The 19,842-nt window shown below is 36.8% G+C and overlaps 1 protein-coding gene, 1 long non-coding RNA gene and 1 other non-coding gene across 4 annotated transcripts in view; 1 reads left to right on the top strand and 2 right to left on the bottom strand.

Annotated features, from left to right (window-relative positions):
* Positions 1–14,406, top strand: part of ADAM12 (ADAM metallopeptidase domain 12) — a 193,275-nt gene extending 178,869 nt beyond the window's left edge. The window contains exons 19-23 of one of the 2 annotated variants that reach the window (XM_064514372.1): positions 937–1,072; positions 1,728–1,836; positions 2,284–2,466; positions 6,399–6,521; positions 9,173–14,406. In XM_064514372.1, coding sequence (XP_064370442.1) covers positions 937–1,072; positions 1,728–1,836; positions 2,284–2,466; positions 6,399–6,521; positions 9,173–9,184 — 563 coding nt within the window. In that variant the 3' untranslated portion in view covers positions 9,185–14,406. Of the gene's footprint in view, positions 1–936; positions 1,073–1,727; positions 1,837–2,283; positions 2,467–6,398; positions 6,527–9,172 lie in introns of both variants that reach the window. The other variant, XM_064514371.1, reaches the window with a different exon arrangement.
* LOC135328764 (uncharacterized) lies at positions 790–6,402 on the bottom strand. The gene is made up of 2 exons (XR_010389801.1): positions 2,855–6,402; positions 790–1,007 (listed from the first exon to the last, which is right to left on the bottom strand). It is a non-coding gene; the product is annotated as an uncharacterized LOC135328764 (long non-coding RNA).
* Positions 14,407–17,193: 2,787 nt separating the features above from the next.
* LOC112992672 (uncharacterized) overlaps positions 17,194–19,842 on the bottom strand; it is a 33,843-nt gene continuing 31,194 nt past the window's right edge. Inside the window, exon 10 of the transcript XR_010389800.1 lies at positions 17,194–19,076. This is a non-coding gene — a transcript (uncharacterized LOC112992672). The remainder of the gene's footprint in view (positions 19,077–19,842) is intronic.

The raw sequence follows: 19,842 nt of genomic DNA, 5'->3' as shown, positions 1-19,842 counted from the left end.
AGAGCCAGTTGGCTGAAATTCAATCAGGATAAGACCGAGACAGTGATGATAGGTTACCAGAGCAAAGATTAAAGATGTACCTCCTACTGTGGATGCGTGCATTTTTTAGGTCCTGAAGAAACATAACATCCTCGGCTCCAGGCAGTGATCACATCACATATCCATGAGTATCAGAGCTGCTGCTTCCCTCTTTCTAAAAATAAGGCTTTCTTTCCGCTGCAGGCCTCATAGTCAGGGCTCACATTTTTGTTGTGTCTCCGTTAGGTCCCAGCAATGTGCTTCTACTAAAAGTAACGGCACGGCTGCGGGTGCCCCCGTGGTGGGTCTGGCTGAGGCAGGCAGCGCAGGGCCCCTTCGCAACGGACGGTCTAGGCAGGAGCTCGAGGCAGGGTACAGAGTACACACACATGTTCGTGTCTGGGTCCAGACACAGCTGGCGAGCCTCCTCAGATTCATCTCACTCGATTTAGGCTTACAAAGTTTAAACGCTTAACGCCCGCTCGCTGGAGACCTCTCCGCGGCCAGGACCAGGCTGCCACGCTGCTGCTGCGGCCAGGGAGCTGCAGCAGACAAGGCTGCCCGATACCAACGCAGAGCCTCAGACCCAGGATGTTTCAGTACTTGTTCTGAATATTGTTGTTACCGCTTTTCCACCCTTACGCTATTTTACTTGTAAGGACAGTTAAAAAGCAGAAGCAGACTGGGGCTATCTGATCATATTTATATTTTAACCAATTTCTCCCACTATTAAGGAAATGACTTTTAAAAAAAAAGACTAAAATTCAAGCATCATGCTAAAGAAATACTAGTTTATTAGTCTTTTAATACATGGTTTGTTCACTTTACTTGTGTTGCAGTTAGAAACCCAGGCAGGACAGCAATGTCCTGCTCCATATACACAACACATTTCAGGTAACTAAATGTGTTTTGTTTCAGATAATAAGAGTTTAACCATAGGAGTGTTGATAACGATTCTGTGCCTTATTTTTGCTGGGTCAATCATGTACCTGAAAAGGAAGACTTTCATGAGATTGCTGTTTACAAGTAAAAAGACAACAATAGAGAAACTAAGGTATGATCATTTTCCTTAATTATATTCTAATGCAGATTAGTAGAAAATAGCTGTAAACGTGGCACCTCTCATCTTGTGCCTGTGTCACGGAGTGGTGCGGATATGATGAGTTACGAAGAGCCAGCCTTAATGAAAGGAGCCACTGAATTTTATCAGCAGTGGTTTTCTGTTTTAGTTTAACTTTACTGATTTTTCAGTAAATAATGCACTTTTTGACTACGTATCTCTCTTCTTTTGTGATAAGAAATGAAAAAGTAAAGGAAGTATTGCCTTTATTTCATTTGCTTGAAATAGTTTCATTACGTGGCATGGCCTTTTATCTAAACTCAGCTGAGTGAACTGAAATTTCCATATTTGAGGTCATTATTGTTTAAATGTTAGATTCATTAGACTAGTCTCTTGGGTGTTACAAAGCTGCATTTCCACAGATTGCAAAAGCTAATTTAACAGACTAGTGGTTTCAAAAAAATCAATATTTATTTTTATTCTGGCAGAGTGCTAGACAATTTTTACTTTCCTTGTTTACTACAAAAAGTCAGAAAGCCCTTGCAAAATCTCATTCTGAAAAGAGGTTACTATTTAAAACAATATTATAAAGCAGCGTGTTGTGGTCAATAAATATTTATTGATATACAGTATATATACTGTATTGCAGGTCTGTGAGGCCAGCAAGACCTGCCAATTCATCTGAGCCTAATCATGTTCATTCCACATCTCTCAGTAAAAATCTGATCATGAAGCCACAAAATACAAACGTGCAAAAGGTAAGTCCCTAAATAAGATAAAAAAGAGCCCATTGCATATTTTCAGTGTCACTGAAGTACTTTTCATTATAATACAATTATTACATGATAGCAATATCAAGTAGAACTGCAAATTTGTAAAATGGGAGATGTCGGATTCAAAATGCCTTTGTGGTTTCCAAGTTTTAGATAGGTGGAGATGTCGCACACACAAAAGAAATAGTTCAGCCTTGCGATACAGCCAGCCAGCTCGCAGGAGAATACTGCAGCTAAACAGTGACAGATTAGTGCTTGAATAGGACTCTGCAAGCTGTTAATTGCCTCTGTCTTCACAGAGGAAGTGTTGAAAGTAGATTAAAGCAGAGCAGAAGAGAAAGGAAGTGAAAAAGCATATGTTTTAAAGCAATAATGTTTACATTCTCTCTTGAAATTTTTAACTGTTGTTTGGGGGTCGTGCTCTTTTTACAGAGAGACGGGCCAAGAAGATTGCTGCCCTATCAGATCGTTGACATTAGTAACCCTGTGAAGACACAGGATTTACCACAATTAAAAACTCCACAGCGAGTCCTACCACCCCTTCCCCAGCTGCCATGTCATCTGACTGTGCCCGAAAGGCCCTTGCCAGCTACCCCTTCCCTTCGGTTTGCCCAGGTAACCATTGGTTTTCTTGTAGCTCCACTTCTTCTGTTTAACATTTAGTGTTTGACTATGTGCATATGATGACTAAGAAGGAAGTGTGTTAATAAAGCTGGGGACATATTTTTGTAATAAGATACATCTTGAGATGATATTCAGTGTAGATACAGTTGTCTGTATAGTTGTCTATACTAGATTTTCCCTTTTCTTGTTATTGGTTGCATTTGTAGCATGACCGTGTCTTGGCAAAAGAGCAGTGGTGAGGCATCCAGCTATTTCTGTTTTGTAGACATTGTGCTATTTTAGATATAACACAAGATTATAAATAAGCGTATGTCATTATTGCCAGGCTGTCTTAAATGAGTAGCATATTGGTGTGCTTGCACATACTACAAATCCATACCCAAATAGCTGTGCCGTGACTGACTGGCTCTCCGTATAGGCAGGATGTCTCAGGGCAGTGCCACCTTCATGCAGTGATCTTGTGACTGTCGCACTGTCCCAGTGATTTCTAGGAGGATGTGACTATGATGAACATTGCTGAAACGCAATGCTTTGAAAGGTGGCTGTGAAAAGACAAAGAAACAAAAAGGGGTGAGACAGTGCTGAGCTGCCATGACAGTGTGCATAAATATTGCGACAGCAGAGTTTTGACCAAGTTTTAGTTTCGACTAAGTCTGAACATTGAATCACTTAGGTGAGATCAACTCTTCTAAATGTGGGCAGTTTATTAACTGCATTCAAATTATTTAAGCTTTCCTTTCTTCTCTTTCCCATCTTGCTGGCTATTTACTTTCCATTTCAGGGGAATAGGAAATATTAATTCTTTCTAAAATCAGTTTTATAGGAAATCTAAATTAGTGCTGTTACCTTTGTCTTTAACACCAATGGTTTCACTGTTTCTTTTCTTGCAGTCCTTACAACATTTTGCATATTTCACATTGGTCAAGATAAAAATTTTCAAGTATAACTACTCTTCAGTTTCTTAATTAAATGGTTCTTCAAGGGGAAAAAAAAAAAAAGGAAAGAATTCTTCTCATCTAGCAACTCACCAGCTTATGCCACCTCCCACTAGCAGAAGGCAGACGAAGAAAAGGCTTTTCAAGAACACGTTTCCATTTTTCATTCTGACGGTACAGCTGTACCTGCCCGCCCTGTCCCTGCATGTGAAAGCAGCCTGCTGCACCGCTGCAAGTCATGCTGCTACATGCCTTCCCCTTCAGATCCCACGTAGAGTGGAGAGCAGAATACCAGACCTCTAGTACCGTCACCACCAAAGAGTGACAGACCTGAAACGGCCAAAAAGCCTTTCAGCCTAACAGCTCAAGTTAATTGTGGCTGTTACACAATCAAGCAAAATACTGATACTTCCAATTTTCAGTCGCTGTGTGAAACAGAAGCAGGACAAACAGGGGATCAAGTCTAGTGAGTTGCCATTAGTGAATAAGCAGAAGTAGCTGCTTTTGAAATGATGTCCATAATGTCAATTCAAGATTGTGAGAAATAGCTACTTTTTATACTGTAAGAACACAAAAAATATTGTTTTGGCAGAAAAACTTCTCTTCACAATTTAGCTATCCCCCCCTCCAAAAAAAAAAAAATCTTGGAGGAAGTAAATTACCTTTAGAATATTTTTGGTCTAATTTATATGGATACTGCTTAAAGTATTGCCTCATCTCCTGGAACTAAATTCACAAGGTCATCTATAGAAAGCACTTTAAAAATCATTGCTACACTCTTAACGTCATCCAGATGCTCAGTCCTGCAGTACAGCGCTGAACAAGAGATCTGAAACCGTTCACCATTCCTAGTGTCACGTCTGCCTCTTTCTGCTTCTCCGGTCTGAGAGGCATATTTAAACACAAGCCACTTACCTGCTGGCCTCTGGACTCCGAGTAGTCCTTGGCTGCAGTCTTTGACTGTGCCAATATTCTCCTGAAATAATAGTGAAGCACATGCAGATACCGGGCAGAAGGAATGTCATGCGCGTTCCCAGATAGCTAAGGCACCGCATACCTTGTACACTGTAAAAACACCGCTTTTCCCTTCGAGTGGCTGTTGAGACAGCGATGAATGGATTATTATTTTACGATGTATTGTCCTTTCAGATGTGAGTAAAACAGTTAGAGGAAAAAAAAAAGCTAGCAGATAAACTGTTGTCAAGTTTAATATTTAACAGTCTTTTGACTGACAGTTTTTCTTCTTTCAGCTGTGCTCACCAAAGATACTTAAGGGCCAGATTCACAGTCAGTATAAATCAGCACAGCGAAACACTGCAAGTTTATACAGACCAGGGATTCTGCCCATGGATCCCTCCCCTGGAGGGAGGAAGCTACCCCTCCTTGCCCGATGCATTTCAGGCAAGAACCTTCTTTGAGGTGCTTATTCAAAACATACCCACAAAGCAAATTAGAACGTGAGATACCTGATGTCTTTGTGGCAGCTCAGTATTATGATTTCTTTCTAGCACACTTGTAAAAAGAGCTAATGCAAACACTGAAAAGAGTACTTCTCCGCATACCGAGGCTGGATGCAATCAACACTAAGTTACTGATATAAAATTGGACAAAGAAATCCATCCATGAACTCTCTGTGCTGAAGAACTGAAGCTTTGTAGAGAGAAAAAAAAGGGGGGCTGGGGAAGAGCAGAGACAACTCACGTAGTGAAGCCTGTATCAAAATGCCACCCGATGGTCAAGCTGCACTGCCTTTTTGCAAGAACAAACGTTGGTCGTGAGACATGAGAAAACAGAGGAACGCTCCAAGCGAGTACTGAGAAGCTGTGCTGCATTCATGAGTAATTCAGGCATCGGGCTGCTTGTTTGATTAAATCATTCAGGGGATCCTCAGCTAAATTACACTAACAAGCTCTTCTTGTTTCTCTTTGGTTAACTTGACTACTAGTTTGCCATAATCTTGTTAGCAAAGAGAAAATTAGTCTGAAATTTTTTTTAGAGAAAGCATGACCATGCAGTTCAAACAGCAGAGAGATCTGAAGTAAGTTTTTGGATATATCAGAGAGCCTATGTGACTTGAGCAAGGCATTGAATCCCTCCCAGTTCTTCATAATGAAAATTTTTCCACAGTGTTGGCATAATTGATCAGCTGTTCCAGCAGTGAGTTAGACAGGCAGCTTAATTGTCTCCATACAAAGATTTTTAATACAGAAGCTGATTTTCTGCAGCAAACCATCCGACTTTAACCAACCATGTAGTTGGTTAAAATTCAGGTTAAATGAAAATCATTACTACCTAAACGTTTTCATTCTAGAATACCTTTTGAAATCTGGCATCTTGCTCCTTTTGCAAACAATATCTTTTTTTAATTAGATGACAAATAGACATGTCTTTCTCCCTTCTTCTCTTCTTTTTTCTAAGATCAGTAAAACTTATTTATTATGTTTGCAGTGTTTCAAGGACCACACAGAAGAGACATCAGCTCATGCCTGACAGCAGATGACTTCTGTTCTTTATTAATGAATCATTTAATTCCACAGAATGAAAGCACAGCTGCATCTCTAAAAAAATATTCCACAGATACTCCCAGTTCAAACTGGACTCAAGCAGTTTGGTTCTATGGTCATCTACATTTGCATTTTAAAGTCAGTTCTAGGATTTCTAGGTTTCTATAAAATCTCTTTTACAATTTTATGTATTCAATCTATGTTTTCCTTCATTTACCACTAGCTAATCATCAACACTAACATAGATGCACCCAATATTTCCGATATAAAGAATCAAAAGAATCAGCATCCCTAAAATGCACCCTGAAACCTTTATTTTAACATGTAGATATATCTGTTCATTAAAAATATGTTAAGGTTTACTCATTTTAAATGTGTCTGGCCACAACTACACTGAACTTATCTTTCATATAACTCAGTTGTTACTACGATAAATATGTTATGTCAGTTATAAAGATTAATATGACCTTATGTTCTGTAACAGGAAACCCACAAACCAAACCCTCCTCGGAAGCCTCTACCTGCAGATCCTCTGAACAAAACCCGTTACAACAGTGCCTGCACACCGGCGCCTGGACAGACAAAAGCTCTGCCTCAAATTACTCCAGTAAGGTTGGTTCTGCTAATCAAAATCTTTGGTTTGATTTGAAGCAATTTCTTCAAGGAGAGGTATAAAATGTCTTAGAGCAGATCTGCTATACTCTTGGAAGAAGCAGCATCCGTTAAACTTAATAATTTTAAGAATTCAAGTAAGAATACAAGTCTGCTCCATCACCTACACAGACACGTTACCAGGCTGTTGTCATACAGCAGGTACTGAACACTTCTGCAGCCAGTGAAAGCAAAGCTTGGTTTTCAAGTTTCTGTCATAAATTGGATTAGATGCAAATTCTCTGATGCCTAACAAAGGATGAGCTCATGATACAGTGGAGACACAGAGTTTCTCTGATTTTCCCAGCCCACATGCTCTCATGAAGCTTATGGGGGCACAGTATTGATTAGGCAGCTAGCTATCCTTTTGTCAAATTTTGATGAATTTTTGTTTAAACCAACTACTGAGCCAAAACTGACACACAGGAAAGGACAGACAGGTAGGGCTATATAAACCTTCGGTCTTTAGGAAAACAGATTAAAAATAATGAGCTTTATTCTAATTGCATATACATAAAGAGATTAGGCTCTAACTACTGCTGAGAGCTACACAACAAACATTTTCTATTTGCTCCTAAAAATACGCAGTATTGGATTGATTCTCAGTGAGAGTATATCAGCATAACTGCACCAACTTCCACAGGGCTATGAGAATTTATGGTAGATACAAAAGTTTGGCTCTAAGCATCTAACTGACTTTATGTTTACACAAACTGCTCAATAAAGGCAATTCCTTGCAAAAGAAAGGAGTTAATAAGCACCATTTTCAAGAGAAACAAAGCTCTTTCAGAAAAAGGCTAAATTACTCAGGAGACCTACAGAATTAGACTGTCTGAATATCAACCACCAATAAAAGCAGTTTTCTGTCCACACACTTCACAATGGAAGAACATCAGTTTATATCATCTGAAAACATAACCCAAAATATGCAGAAAACACAAACTGTACACTTCCAAAAGGGGGTGGTTAAAAAGTCAATCTTGAAGTGAAGTAACTGTTCCCCAGTGGAGGAGCAGACTATAAAAGTGTCATCAAGACAGATCTACAGGTTCAGACTCTCTCCACAATGCATGCAAGCCTGTATACAGTAAGTCTGTACATGGATTATTTCACCAAATCAAAAATGTTTTAATGACAGGAATTGCTTATAAAGAATTTTTACCATTACTTTATGTTTCAGTGTTATTAGAAAGTAATCCATTTGGTAATGGCACAGAAATATAGCATCACTAAAGATAAAAGGATGAGGAATGCAGAAACTTCATTATATAAAAAGGAATATATATGTGTCTGTGTCTGTGTATATATGTATATATCAGAATGCATAGTGAATAAAATGGATAAGGAATTAAGGAAATGATGTAAATACCTTTAAATAGTAATAGCAAATACTTTCAGTAAGTCTGTTCCATCATAAATGCAAGAATTGTTTGAAGAATTTGTGGCTTTTCTGATACAAACATGAACTTTGGCCACTAAACAAAAATGCTGTCAGTCAGTGCAATCCAGATACTTTATATGATGAAAATTATGTGACAAGATGATTTTTAAAGTATATACAGTCCCTAAATAAATACGTGTAAGAGACAAACAGTTTAGTTGTAGATCACAGTGCAGACTGCAGTTCTCAGTAGCACAAAAAGGTCTAATATTCCTATCTCAAGGTCTTTTGCAGTACCTCTTTGGATACCCAGCTGACTGAACAATATCATACAGTAATGTTGTACAATATTGTTGTACTATGAAGAAGATAGGATTGCCTCTTTATTGAGCAATTGCTGATAGCAATTTAAAAGATTTTCTTCCAACTCTTTTTAGTAGCTGAGTTCATTCCCCACTTCTTTTAACTGGGTATTGGATGTGCTGAGACTTTTAAATTGATTTTCCCAGGACAATACCAATGGTACAATAAGAATCTAATTATTGAGCCACGCCATTTTCCAATTACTCTGCAAACAAATATCTTTGAAGAGTTCCTCCTACAATTTTCATGCATTTCTCTGTTTATCTAAAATTTCTGACTTTGCTACTGGCCCAGCTGCAATACTGTTACCTGTTGTTTACACAGGGATTCTAATTTCTTTAAAAACCAAAGATTTTGAAGTCATTCTTATTTTCTTACCCAATGGTGTTCAGTTTCCTATGAATAAAAAATGAGCTCCAAGGAAGATAGGAGGAGTATTTTAAGCCACAGGGATTCCACTTCTGAGGCACTTCTCAGAAAAATTAAAACAAGAATCGAGTTAGTTTCTTAATATTTCTAGTAAAAAGACCACAAGGGTGAGCTCTGATCAAGTTCCTCACTATGAATTCTATACACTTGAATAAGATATCCTAAAAGCAATACCATTCAAGCTGGCTACCTATATTGCTTGAACCTGACTGCTACTTTACAAGATTAAGTAGCATTTTTGAAGGGCTGCAAAACTCATGAACACCTGTCAAACTGAAGAGTTTAAAGAGCAACACCTGAAACATTGAGCTCTCTTATTCTGCTGGCCAGGCAGCAGTTAACACAGGAACTGGCATGTGTGAGAGTAGCAAAAGCAGTCTGTTGCTATCACTTGACCTTAAATAACAACTTGGTATTTTCTTTCTTTCCAACAGACCTGCTCCTAAACATCCCCCACAGGTACCCAGGTCCAGCAACACTGCTGATGTGAAATGACTCGAAAACCTGACACCTTTATTTTAAAAAAGTGAAGACAGAAGTTTGCACTATCTTTAAACTCCAGCTGGAGTTCATTTTTATGACATTACTTAGAATTTTTAATGTTTAAAACAGCATAATTTTTAAGAATTCTGAGCTACTGCCTTTGGTGCTGTGCTGTGCTATGGTGCTCTGTATACTTGCTCAGGTACTTGTAAATTATTAATTTATGTTGAATATTTATTACAGTGCAGTGCACTGTAGTAGATATTTTTACCATAGCTGAGTTTTCCTAAGAAGGAAGCCTTTTTTTGTAATATTTTAGTGAACTTGAATAATTCTGCTTTATTGGTCCTATGTAGAGTGTTTAGTTTTGATCTATTCTTTATGGAGTACTGATACTCATGGATAAATCAAATGTATAAACAACTCCATCTCAATGGTTTATAACAAACTTTTTAATAAGTACATCAGGGTAAAACATCTTTTCTGGAACACCGTGAAATGCCCGATATCTGCACAGATGTATAGCATGTGTATTAACCAGAGTGACACTCGCCGTTAGCAGCTATACTGTAGTTTCAATTCTCATGTTACTGTTTGAAACTGTCGAGAAATCTGTGCTAAAAGAGGATGTATTGATTTTTGACAAGTTCTCTTACTGAAGAAGTACTGTATATCATAAAACTATTTTGTAACCTCATTTTCCTTGAACACAGTATGGTTAGTACATATTAATGCAGATATCAGGCCTTCCAGTGTCATTACATTTTTTGATGCATTGGTAATTAAAATCAATCTATACTACGTAAGGTTGTAGCATCTCACTATGTTGTCTAGCTGTACTGTTTAGACTACATGACATTACACCTAGGAGAAGGGGGAAAGCCAAGCATTACAAAGAATTACACTTTAAAAAGCAACTAGTATTTCTTTTGCCTCATTGCTCTGCTTGTCAACTGTATTTTGCATATTTACTACTGTTTTGTATTTAACTTCTCAAATATTGTTCTGGGTTTCATACTTTTCAAATCAAAGTACATACTTTAGTACATGGATATTCTAGGACGCAGAAAAAAAATCTCCATCTCTCTTTACTATACACATTATATCTCGTCTCTTCTGTACCTTCTCAGTAGCACTGCTGAATAAAGTTGTTTCATATATGCTGTAATAAAAGCAATTTTCAAATATCAATTAAAATAGAGGGATCAGGAACTATTACCTTGCATAGGTTAGTTTCCTAGTTGTTTGTAGTTTTTTTCTTTAAGCAAAAATAAAAGCATTGATAGAAACTTGGATCTCATTTCAGTAAGTGTAATTGTATTTAGTTTTCCTAGAAATATAGCAGTCATGTTTATGGATAAAGTCAATAAACCAAAATAAACCATAGTATAGTTTGTTATTTAATAGCAAAATAAAATTAAAATTTGCTTCACAAAGCAACCATAATAGAAAACACCAGTGCATTTTGTACTATATGGAGAATTACTACAATAGCAGGATGTTAATTCATCCTAGGCTTGGCAGTGTAGTTGAAAACAAAATTTCCAGGTGATATGAGAACATTCAGATGATGCTTTTTAGGTATGTGAGATATTTGCATTTAAAACATTTTAACTTCTGCCAGCAGTAGCTTTGTATCTAAAATTGGGGGGGGGGGGGCATCTCACTACACAGCAGAAGTGAATGATCTCATTTCTTTTGTTTGAACAGGCCATTTTTAAAATGCCAAATAATTATGCTGTATCCACATATTTCTGAAAACACTTGTAAGAGATTCTTAAATCGCAAGGTGAAATTGTAAGTAGTATGAGTGTGAAATTAGTTGATGAGAAAGTTTTTCATATCTGTTTGCATCTAAAGCTAGTGCCATTAAATTTACTGAGGTTAAACTTAGGTAAGACTTAGCACAAGTATATTAGGGCAATTAATAATTAGAAAGCTGGGGCATGAAACCTATTTTATTATACAGAAATACCCATATACGGCACTGAACCCTATTCCCTAAAATTACAAGGAGCCATCTAACCCATATTTAATCCAGAACGGTCCACAGACCAGCCATTCTGGGAACTGAGCACACAAAAGCTGGAAAGCTTCTCAGGTGATGCTGAACACCCGCTGGACATACGGACCAGGGCCTGTTCTCCACTCCCTTCCCCCAGAAGAAGAAACACCAAAGAGACACAAATAATTTTTCACGTATGGAGGAAGACAGCAAAAGAGTGATTGATACAGGGGACATCACTAAGTGTCCTCCATCCCAGCCACAGTGGAATTTTTAGATTAAACTGCCTAGATGGTCTTATTAAGTGGCTTGTATCCCTCGAAGAGCCCTGTAGCTGCAATTAGTACATGCCTGAGCTTTTGAAGCGCACAAGCATCAACACGGGCTGCCCAGCAGTGTCTTACCTGCCATTGCTAGCGAAGGGCAAAGCTCAGCCGTTCTTCAAAGGATGAGGAGTGAGCGGCTGGGGCTTCTCCGGCTGACCAGCAGAAGCCCTGAGGCAACACGGCATCATTAACAAAATACCCTTTTACTGTCTCTAACGAGTCTTCTCTCTCCCCAGAGAAAGATCTGAAAAACATGTTTAACCAAGCTGTGAACTAACTACTAAAACCCGCTCAATAAGCAGAAAAGTATATGTCAAATTTATTAACTATTAACGCTTTTCTAAATTAAACAGCTGAAGCATATGTATGCAATGACTTGGAAGGTAGTTTCATAGTTACGAGTGTGAGATTATGTGTATATATTATCTAATGGAGTTCCTAGCTTATGTTATACATGGATAAAGCTAGAGATTTTTATACCTTTTGAAAAAAATCCTAATTCCTTACCTGAAACAAAAAACAAACTGAAAACATCCTGAGAAATGACTACTATGACTTGAAACGAACAGATGGTAGTTACTGACACACAAGCCGAATTTTATTTTTAAAGCAAAACTGAGGAGGAGGTATGATGTATAGCACAGTCATATAATCTGGAATCCTTGCAATTAGCATATATGCAAATTTATTTATACATACTCAGATGCAAAATTCTACAGGCAGAAAAAATCTGTAGCTTTTGCAGATTTAAAAAACTCCATCAACTAGTTCTTTCATTTTTAGTTCAAATTTTTCCCCGGAATGGGAGTAGTAGATGGTGGTGTCAGTTGTGTTTTTTTTAATATATATGTAAAATTAGTGATTAGACATGCAGATTTCAGGCAAAATTCCGTTCTGAAAACCAGATGAATGGTTTTACATTTTTAAAGACAGTCTAAGCAAATTCCCACGGGATACATCAGGATGTGAAATTTCAACATTTGCTACTCTATGGTAGCTGCTCATTGTACGTACCTGTGGTATCAAATAAGTGCTGTCAACACAGGCTTTAAGGGCTGTCGTAACATGTACATCTACCTCTATGCTCAATAAACTTTTTAACTTTTAAATTACCTTTAGCAATTAAGATGCATCAGCCTTTAAATAATACTTAATCTTTTCTGGAGTTCCATTTCTCTTCTTGAGAGAGATCTTCTGAACAGAATGTCACTGAACATGCTGACGGCGCTTGCTGTCTTCTCCTTCCACACACACATCTCAGCCTCCTGCCTACTCAACATGAGACAATGCAGTTCCTGATCTAGATAAGTCCCCCTTTCAGAGGCAAAGAAAGGACATAACATGCTCCCTAAAGCAGTGCATAAAAATGCTATTATGCTAATCAATAGAACAGTAATTACAAGTCACCATAATGAGAAATGAATAAATAGGCAAAATAAAAGGCAAATGGCATGTTTACCTTCCTTCTCCCCCATCAAATCTCTGTTTTTTGTTTTCCCAGATTTTTTTTTCAATAGCTGTCAGTTATCAGAGAGCAGCAACATTTTTTAAGTTCATGGTGTCCCTTTTCAAAGGCTCAAAATATTCAACAGATACATATTTCTTTTTTTAGTTTCAATTCTGATTTCTTCTGATCATTTGCGTATGTAATATTCTCTTTTACTAACTTCTAATTATAGTACTTTATTTTTAATTTAACTATAAATTGCAACTCAATTCCATTCATTCTCTGCAACATAATTTTGTTCATTCTCTGCAACATAATTTTATAAACTCAGTAATGCTAAAACTCATTCTACGCACAGACCATCCTTCCAGATAACTATACTACACGTTGCCAAAAGACAAAGCTGCCCCCATACACTAGCATCCATTTTTACAAAACACTGTTAAATGAGAGCGAAGCATTAACAAATTGGAGCATATAGAAATAAGAGTTTTAAAAGCTTGAAATTCAGTTAGTGCAGAGGTAGAATCCCCAACAGCATCATGATGACAAAGATAAACATTTCTCTTCCATTCCCCTCTCTTGCTTTTCTTTTTACAAATCAGATGGTGTTCTGGCTTTAGGTTTACTCATTTGCACAATGGTTGCTTATGGGGCTTTGAAAGGAAAGCAGTATGCAGGTAGTGTGTGTCTGTACAAAAGAAAAATGAATTTTTATCTCTTTATTACATGTCCTACTTTTACATATCTGAATTTATATCCTTTAACATACCTATGACTACGCATCTTTCCAAAATAAAGTCACCTGTGCACAAGAGGTGCATCAGCGTAAGCAAAATTTTATGTATTTTTTAAATAAAACATGAAGAAGAGACCCATGACTGTACACAATCAAACTAAGAGAAGGAACAGAAATATTTTAGAAACGCGTTAAAGCAGCATATCTAAAAATACAAAGCATATTTTCATGTGGAAAAAATGCTGTTGTTAAAAAAAAAAAAAAAAAGATGTAGCTGTGGTAAGTAATTTTAACTGTTTAAGATGTCACTACAGACTGCTTGGCTCAGTATGAACACAGACGAGTCATATAAACCAACATACTATTTTTATGAACCATTCATTTATAATACTTAAACTTCAACTTGCTAACTTTTCAATCTTTGCTATGTAACAGGTTTTACCAACATAAGAGGTTTTTACTTATGTATGCATTTCTTACAGAATCTTCCATTCAAAGGTGCTTCACGTGAACACAGTCTCGTAATTCAATAGCTGAACAATCTGCTTATTGTTAAGTACTATCTCTCAATAAATATGTTCTTAATTATATTTGGTTTTGCCTATTAATTACCCAAATTGTTAATAAAATGCAAGCATTTCCTCAAAATATATCATGCTAAGAGATAAGGGCATCTTTCTTTGTGCAAGTTCTCATTGCTCTAAATACACATATGAAATAAAAAAATACTATGGAATAGAATGCATTTTTCCTTGTATGTACGTTTCATTGCTATGTCACTGCTGTTTACGTATGCAGATATTCCCAGAACATGTTTAAAATTTTCCTTCTGTTACATAATATGGAAAAAGGAGAGAATTTGCTAAATAATAAAAAAAGCTCAGTGAAACCAGGAAAAACACCCCATTCAAAAGAAAAAAAAAAGCTAGTAGATGCATTGGCTATTCTGCAAACTGGAAACACAGACAGAGGTAAGCATCAAAAGAGCACGTAGTAGAGACACAATAAAAAGTGACTACCATTAAAATGCAGAATGTCTAATACAGCAGTCTTTGCTCCGGTGATTACAGAGCAGAAATTTAATACCGCAGAAGTAACTTACCTGTTTACCATGGGCCAGACCTGGCTTTGGGCAAGTAGACTAGACAGGCCACTCGTCAAGATTTTAAGTATATAGCATAAAATGGCCTTGCATTTTCTGCATTTCAGCTATGTGTGAGCATTCCAGCAATTTTAGAAAGTTTCCGACCCTCTGCCCCGTAGGTTTTGGAAACTTTGTATCTGCAGAGGAATCATTATCTGCAGTCCCTTTTCACTGTAGAAAATATAAGCAATGTATACATGTCACTACTGCTATTTTGAATTATTTATGTATAAATGACCCTGTGGGGAAAAATAAGTACATGATAATATAATATATTAGCTAAAGTTTTATTTTGAGGAAAAATTAAAAAAAAGATACTTTAATTCTAAATTTTTAAATGTTTCAGTACTTGACTTTGATACTTGATGTTGATGATAATGACAAAAATCACATCTGATGGCATGCCTGACTCTTTCCTTTTCCACCCTTTTTGGTAATAGGCAGTAGCAATAGATGGTCTTCTGGAAACATCAGTAGACAGAGGACAAAACACACATTTATGTATCAGTGTCCCAAATACTTTCAGCCAGCAGCAGAACCTCAGAAAGGCAGCACTTTCACTGTATTTCATTCAGCCAGACTCTCCCTGTCTCCTTGACCCCGTCCCGTCCTTTTTGCCCACCTCTCCCGATTCCTAACCACGCTCTCATTCTCCTCACCTATTTCATCTCTCTTTCCTGCTCTTGGATCACTGTCCCGTGTCAAACTGCAGCCCCTGCTCCCTGTCTCAGTATCCATGAAAACTTCCAAAACAGCTGTATTTTGAAGTCCACATCATATAAAAGATAATACATAGAAAACTCAGTTCCACAATTTGCTGTGGCTTCCTCTGATTTTGAAATATTGAGTTAACAGAATACCAGGATATTAATTTCACTGCAGATACTACCTTGACGTAGAAGGAATAGACATATTTTCTGCTACAAAAATGATCTGGAAAAAAAAAGGAACATACGAAAGCAATCTTGGAAATATGGTGTTTTTTCCCCTCTCGCACATTTTCTAAAGTTATCTATACACAAAAAGCAGATAGCAAAGTAGTATCACAGGGAGATTTGACTATATTCTTCGGTAAGGTAAAATATTTCTGAGACAATCTGAGCAATTTTTTTTCTTGCAAAGTGTTCAAGTAACTTCTGGAATTTTTTTCCACTTGTATTTAATCTGCGCTCAATTCTTAAGTTTCAAAAAATTGTTTCTACAAACTTATCTGTTACTCTGGCAGCCTGCGTTCATCACAGCTTGAAACAAAGATGCATCAAGGACTGGTAATATTGGCATCTTTTGGAAAAACATAATAAACAAAAAGTAAAAAGAAAGCCACACTGGATTTTTCATTATCCTGAAAGATAAGAAACTTTGACTAGACTTTACCACAAAATAAAAATTACTTATTCTTGGAAGTAACTGTGTTTTAGCATATAATCACCTCAGAAGTTTTTACAAATTATTCCTTAGGTACCTGGTAGTATGATCATTTCAAAGCAAAAGAATACACCTGAGAGCACTATAAATTTCATTTTACTGACAGGGAAGAATTACAATGCATTAAATAAAAATGATTATAAATGGTAGTCTACACATTTTCATGCTATAGTATGCAAAAGACCATGAAACGTACAGTTGTGCTTTATATGAGTTAACTTATATATAATTTATAAACTCCATTCCCCAAGCTTAAGAGTGCCCTAGTCTCTTCTGCAAGGTATTACCATCTGCAGTTTGAATAAAAACACAACTATTCCTCATCTATCTGCAACACTTAATCAGCCTTTCTATCTTACTGTGCAACAGACATGGCCTGTTACTCAAACTATGTTGATTTAAAAATATAACTTCCTCTAGTTAAAGCTTAGTTCAGCTACCCACTTCTGAGTACGTTAATACCCTACATACAATAATGCAATAATTTTAAGTAAATCCAGATACTATTTAATGCCAGGCTAGGTCAAATGCTAAAATAATGATTTCACATCTTTAAAAGGAAGAATAGCTTTGTTCATTTGAATTCAATGGTGACAAGTCATTTTTACCTCCCAACCAGTGTCACTGTCAGACGGGACTGTAGGGAATTTTTGTCTGAAAAGGCCCCAGGTTAATTATATCAGATTATTCTACTATTAAGGTTGCAAATAATTGAAAGCCAAAAGCTCATTATATATATATATATATATATATATATATATATATATGTGTGTGTGTATATATATATATATGTGTATATATATATATATGTGTGTATATATATATATATATATATATATATATATATATATTTTTTTTTTTTAACAAAGATACATCAGGTTCGTAGTTGCCTGACAAGCTTAAATGTATTCTTTATTCCTAGAACAGAAGCTAAATGTGCTGCACAAGCACTGTACTCATGATCTGAGGCAAAGACACATCGCCTTGGAAAATTTAAAGAGGAATATTAACAAGCTTCAGTAAGAATTGCTAATTTTGTTTACTAGCGGGACAGTCATGAAGACAGAAAGGTCTTGAAGAATGGAGGGAAGCATTAGAGGAGAAAAAAATTTCCAGCATTTCATTTCCAGAAGCGTAAAGAGGATTTACAATATTCTCAGGGGAATATCAAAAAGCATGTTTGTGTATGTGAATATTTTCCTTTACAACTAACTCTAGATGCAAAAGGGTTTTGTTTTCAATGTAAGGAAACAATGATTGTAAACCTACAGATATGCTTAAAAACAGAAGGACTACTGAAAAAGCAGCTGAGCTCCACATTTTAATGAATGCCAAGTACCTGGAAAACTGAACGCTACAGGTAAAAAAAGGCAAGTTACAGTGCTTAACTGGAGGGCCAGTCTTCATACTGCCACTTTCCTGGTGCAAAAACACTCCCTTTCATTTATTTGAATTACCCATCTCTGAGTTGCAAGGTAGGAAAATAGCAGTTTTTCTCATAGCTTTTTCTTCTTGTCTTCTAACAAATTAACCAAGCTCTAAACAAACAAACAAAAATCAAAAAAATGGAGAAGCAAATATGTTTAAAAAATAAACCCAAACCCGGGAAATCAAGATACAGAAACTATTCATACCTGCCTGTGAAAACTTCTAGCTCTTTCCAGTTCTTTACCATAATGAAAGACAAAAACAGCAGCATATTCAACTGAACAGTTAAAAAATAAAAGAAGGGGGAAACTTCGTTTACTTTAGCGACCTCATTTTTAACAGTAGCGTGTGCTCCCTTCTCCAGCAACAACGGAACAAGTTCTTCAGGATTCTTTAATATCGCCACCTGTAAGTTTAATAAAGAACATTTTAAGAGAGTTACGTGATTGTTACTGCCAGATGTCAACACGCATTGATAGCGTGCATCACCTGGTGCCATCTGCTACCATACAGTCCTCGGCACATATGAAGTCTCGCAGACTTCACTGGGATTTCAGATGACCGCAGAGGACTCTGCGTAGCGACTCTGAGGCTGTATCCGGGCTCAAAAATAATACATGGATTTAACAGGCATTAGGCATCAGAGACATCTGGTTGTAATAGACATGATGCAAAGGACTGTTTCTCAGTTTAACATTCATAGGGATGTTCTCAATAGCTGAGCTGAAAACTTAATATTGTTATAATTATGATCTGTATATTGCCAAACAAAATTTCAAACACATTTCCAAGGTGTAAGAGAATCTGAAAACTCATCCTGTTAGACATGAACGTGGATCTGTTAAGTCTCTCTGTATTTCACGTGTCACTGGGGGGGTCTCTTCACAGGGTCTCTTTTTCTTCCTTCATAATCTCTCAGAAAGGAATACGTCATTTCAGAAATACCATCGAAGGTGTCTTGCCATCTTTAATATCCACATCTCCTTTAATATTCACATCTGCTTCAGCTCTTATTAAAAGATGCTACATCCTTCTTTCCATCTACTGCAGAAACTCTCATCAGTGGTGCCCATTCTAAGCATTTACCTTTAACGTTTACCTGTTACAGAAAGACCAGTACTTACTAAACCTGAAGGTAATAAATCTGTTCACAATGTTGATCTAACCCCAGATCAGATTAAGAGACCATATTTTTAAAAAATTAATCAAATGTCATCGTCAATTATATGCTGCATACGTGAGGTCCGTAACTGCGTATTATTGAAGGAGCAGCATAACATTCAGCATTTTGCAGAACCGGACACATTAGAAACGAGATCCTTTCCCAGGTTCCTCAAGCATCTGTGAAAAGAATTACAAAAGATAGCTGTTGCAGCTGCGGCCCTGGGAACTTTCACCCAGAGCCCTAAGAGGAGCACACACTGAAGCAACAACGCTAAATTTTATTTTAAAGGTATCAGATTGATATGTGTTTTATACCAATCTAATACAGGGTGATGGTGACTGACACTGAAGTCAGGCACTAAGGTCATAACAAAGCATAAAGCACCAAAGCTCTTCAATATCACGGTTGCTACTTAGAGCCCACGCAAGGATGCAATGCAGAAGCATTAGATTAGTACAGAGATCATTAATTTTATTTTGGTAGTAACTAAACCCTCGTAACTTGGAAACTGCATCAAACAGATGGTCTGAAAGAATTCCTAGGCAATGCTCAAGCAGGCTGCACGAGACGTACAAATCTGTATAAAAACACAGGTCAAGAACAGCTGCAAAAACTAACCAAACTCCTCCTTGTTTGTCACTAGCATGGGTATCAAGAACATGTCCATTCAGTGATTCGTGAACAAATCTTTTCCCTAAAAATGTATTTTGTATAAATTTTGGACTACTACTTCCCTTGAATTATTTTCAACCAACAATCTTAAATTATTAGCCTAAATTAAAGAAAAATACATGCTCCAAAGACAGAAAAATCCTCAGGATTTACTAGACGAGAGATTACACAAAATTCCAATATTCTCAAACAGTCAATATGACGTAACTTCCAAATGGCAAACGACATGAAAAAAGCTTTAATAATGACGCAGTGGTCTGAAGCTTGCAT

This window comes from Dromaius novaehollandiae, chromosome 6 (genome assembly GCF_036370855.1).
Source record: "Dromaius novaehollandiae isolate bDroNov1 chromosome 6, bDroNov1.hap1, whole genome shotgun sequence".
NCBI lineage: Eukaryota > Metazoa > Chordata > Aves > Casuariiformes > Dromaiidae > Dromaius > Dromaius novaehollandiae.
Note: the sequence above shows the minus strand (reverse complement) of the source record. Positions and strands in the feature narration are given on the sequence as shown.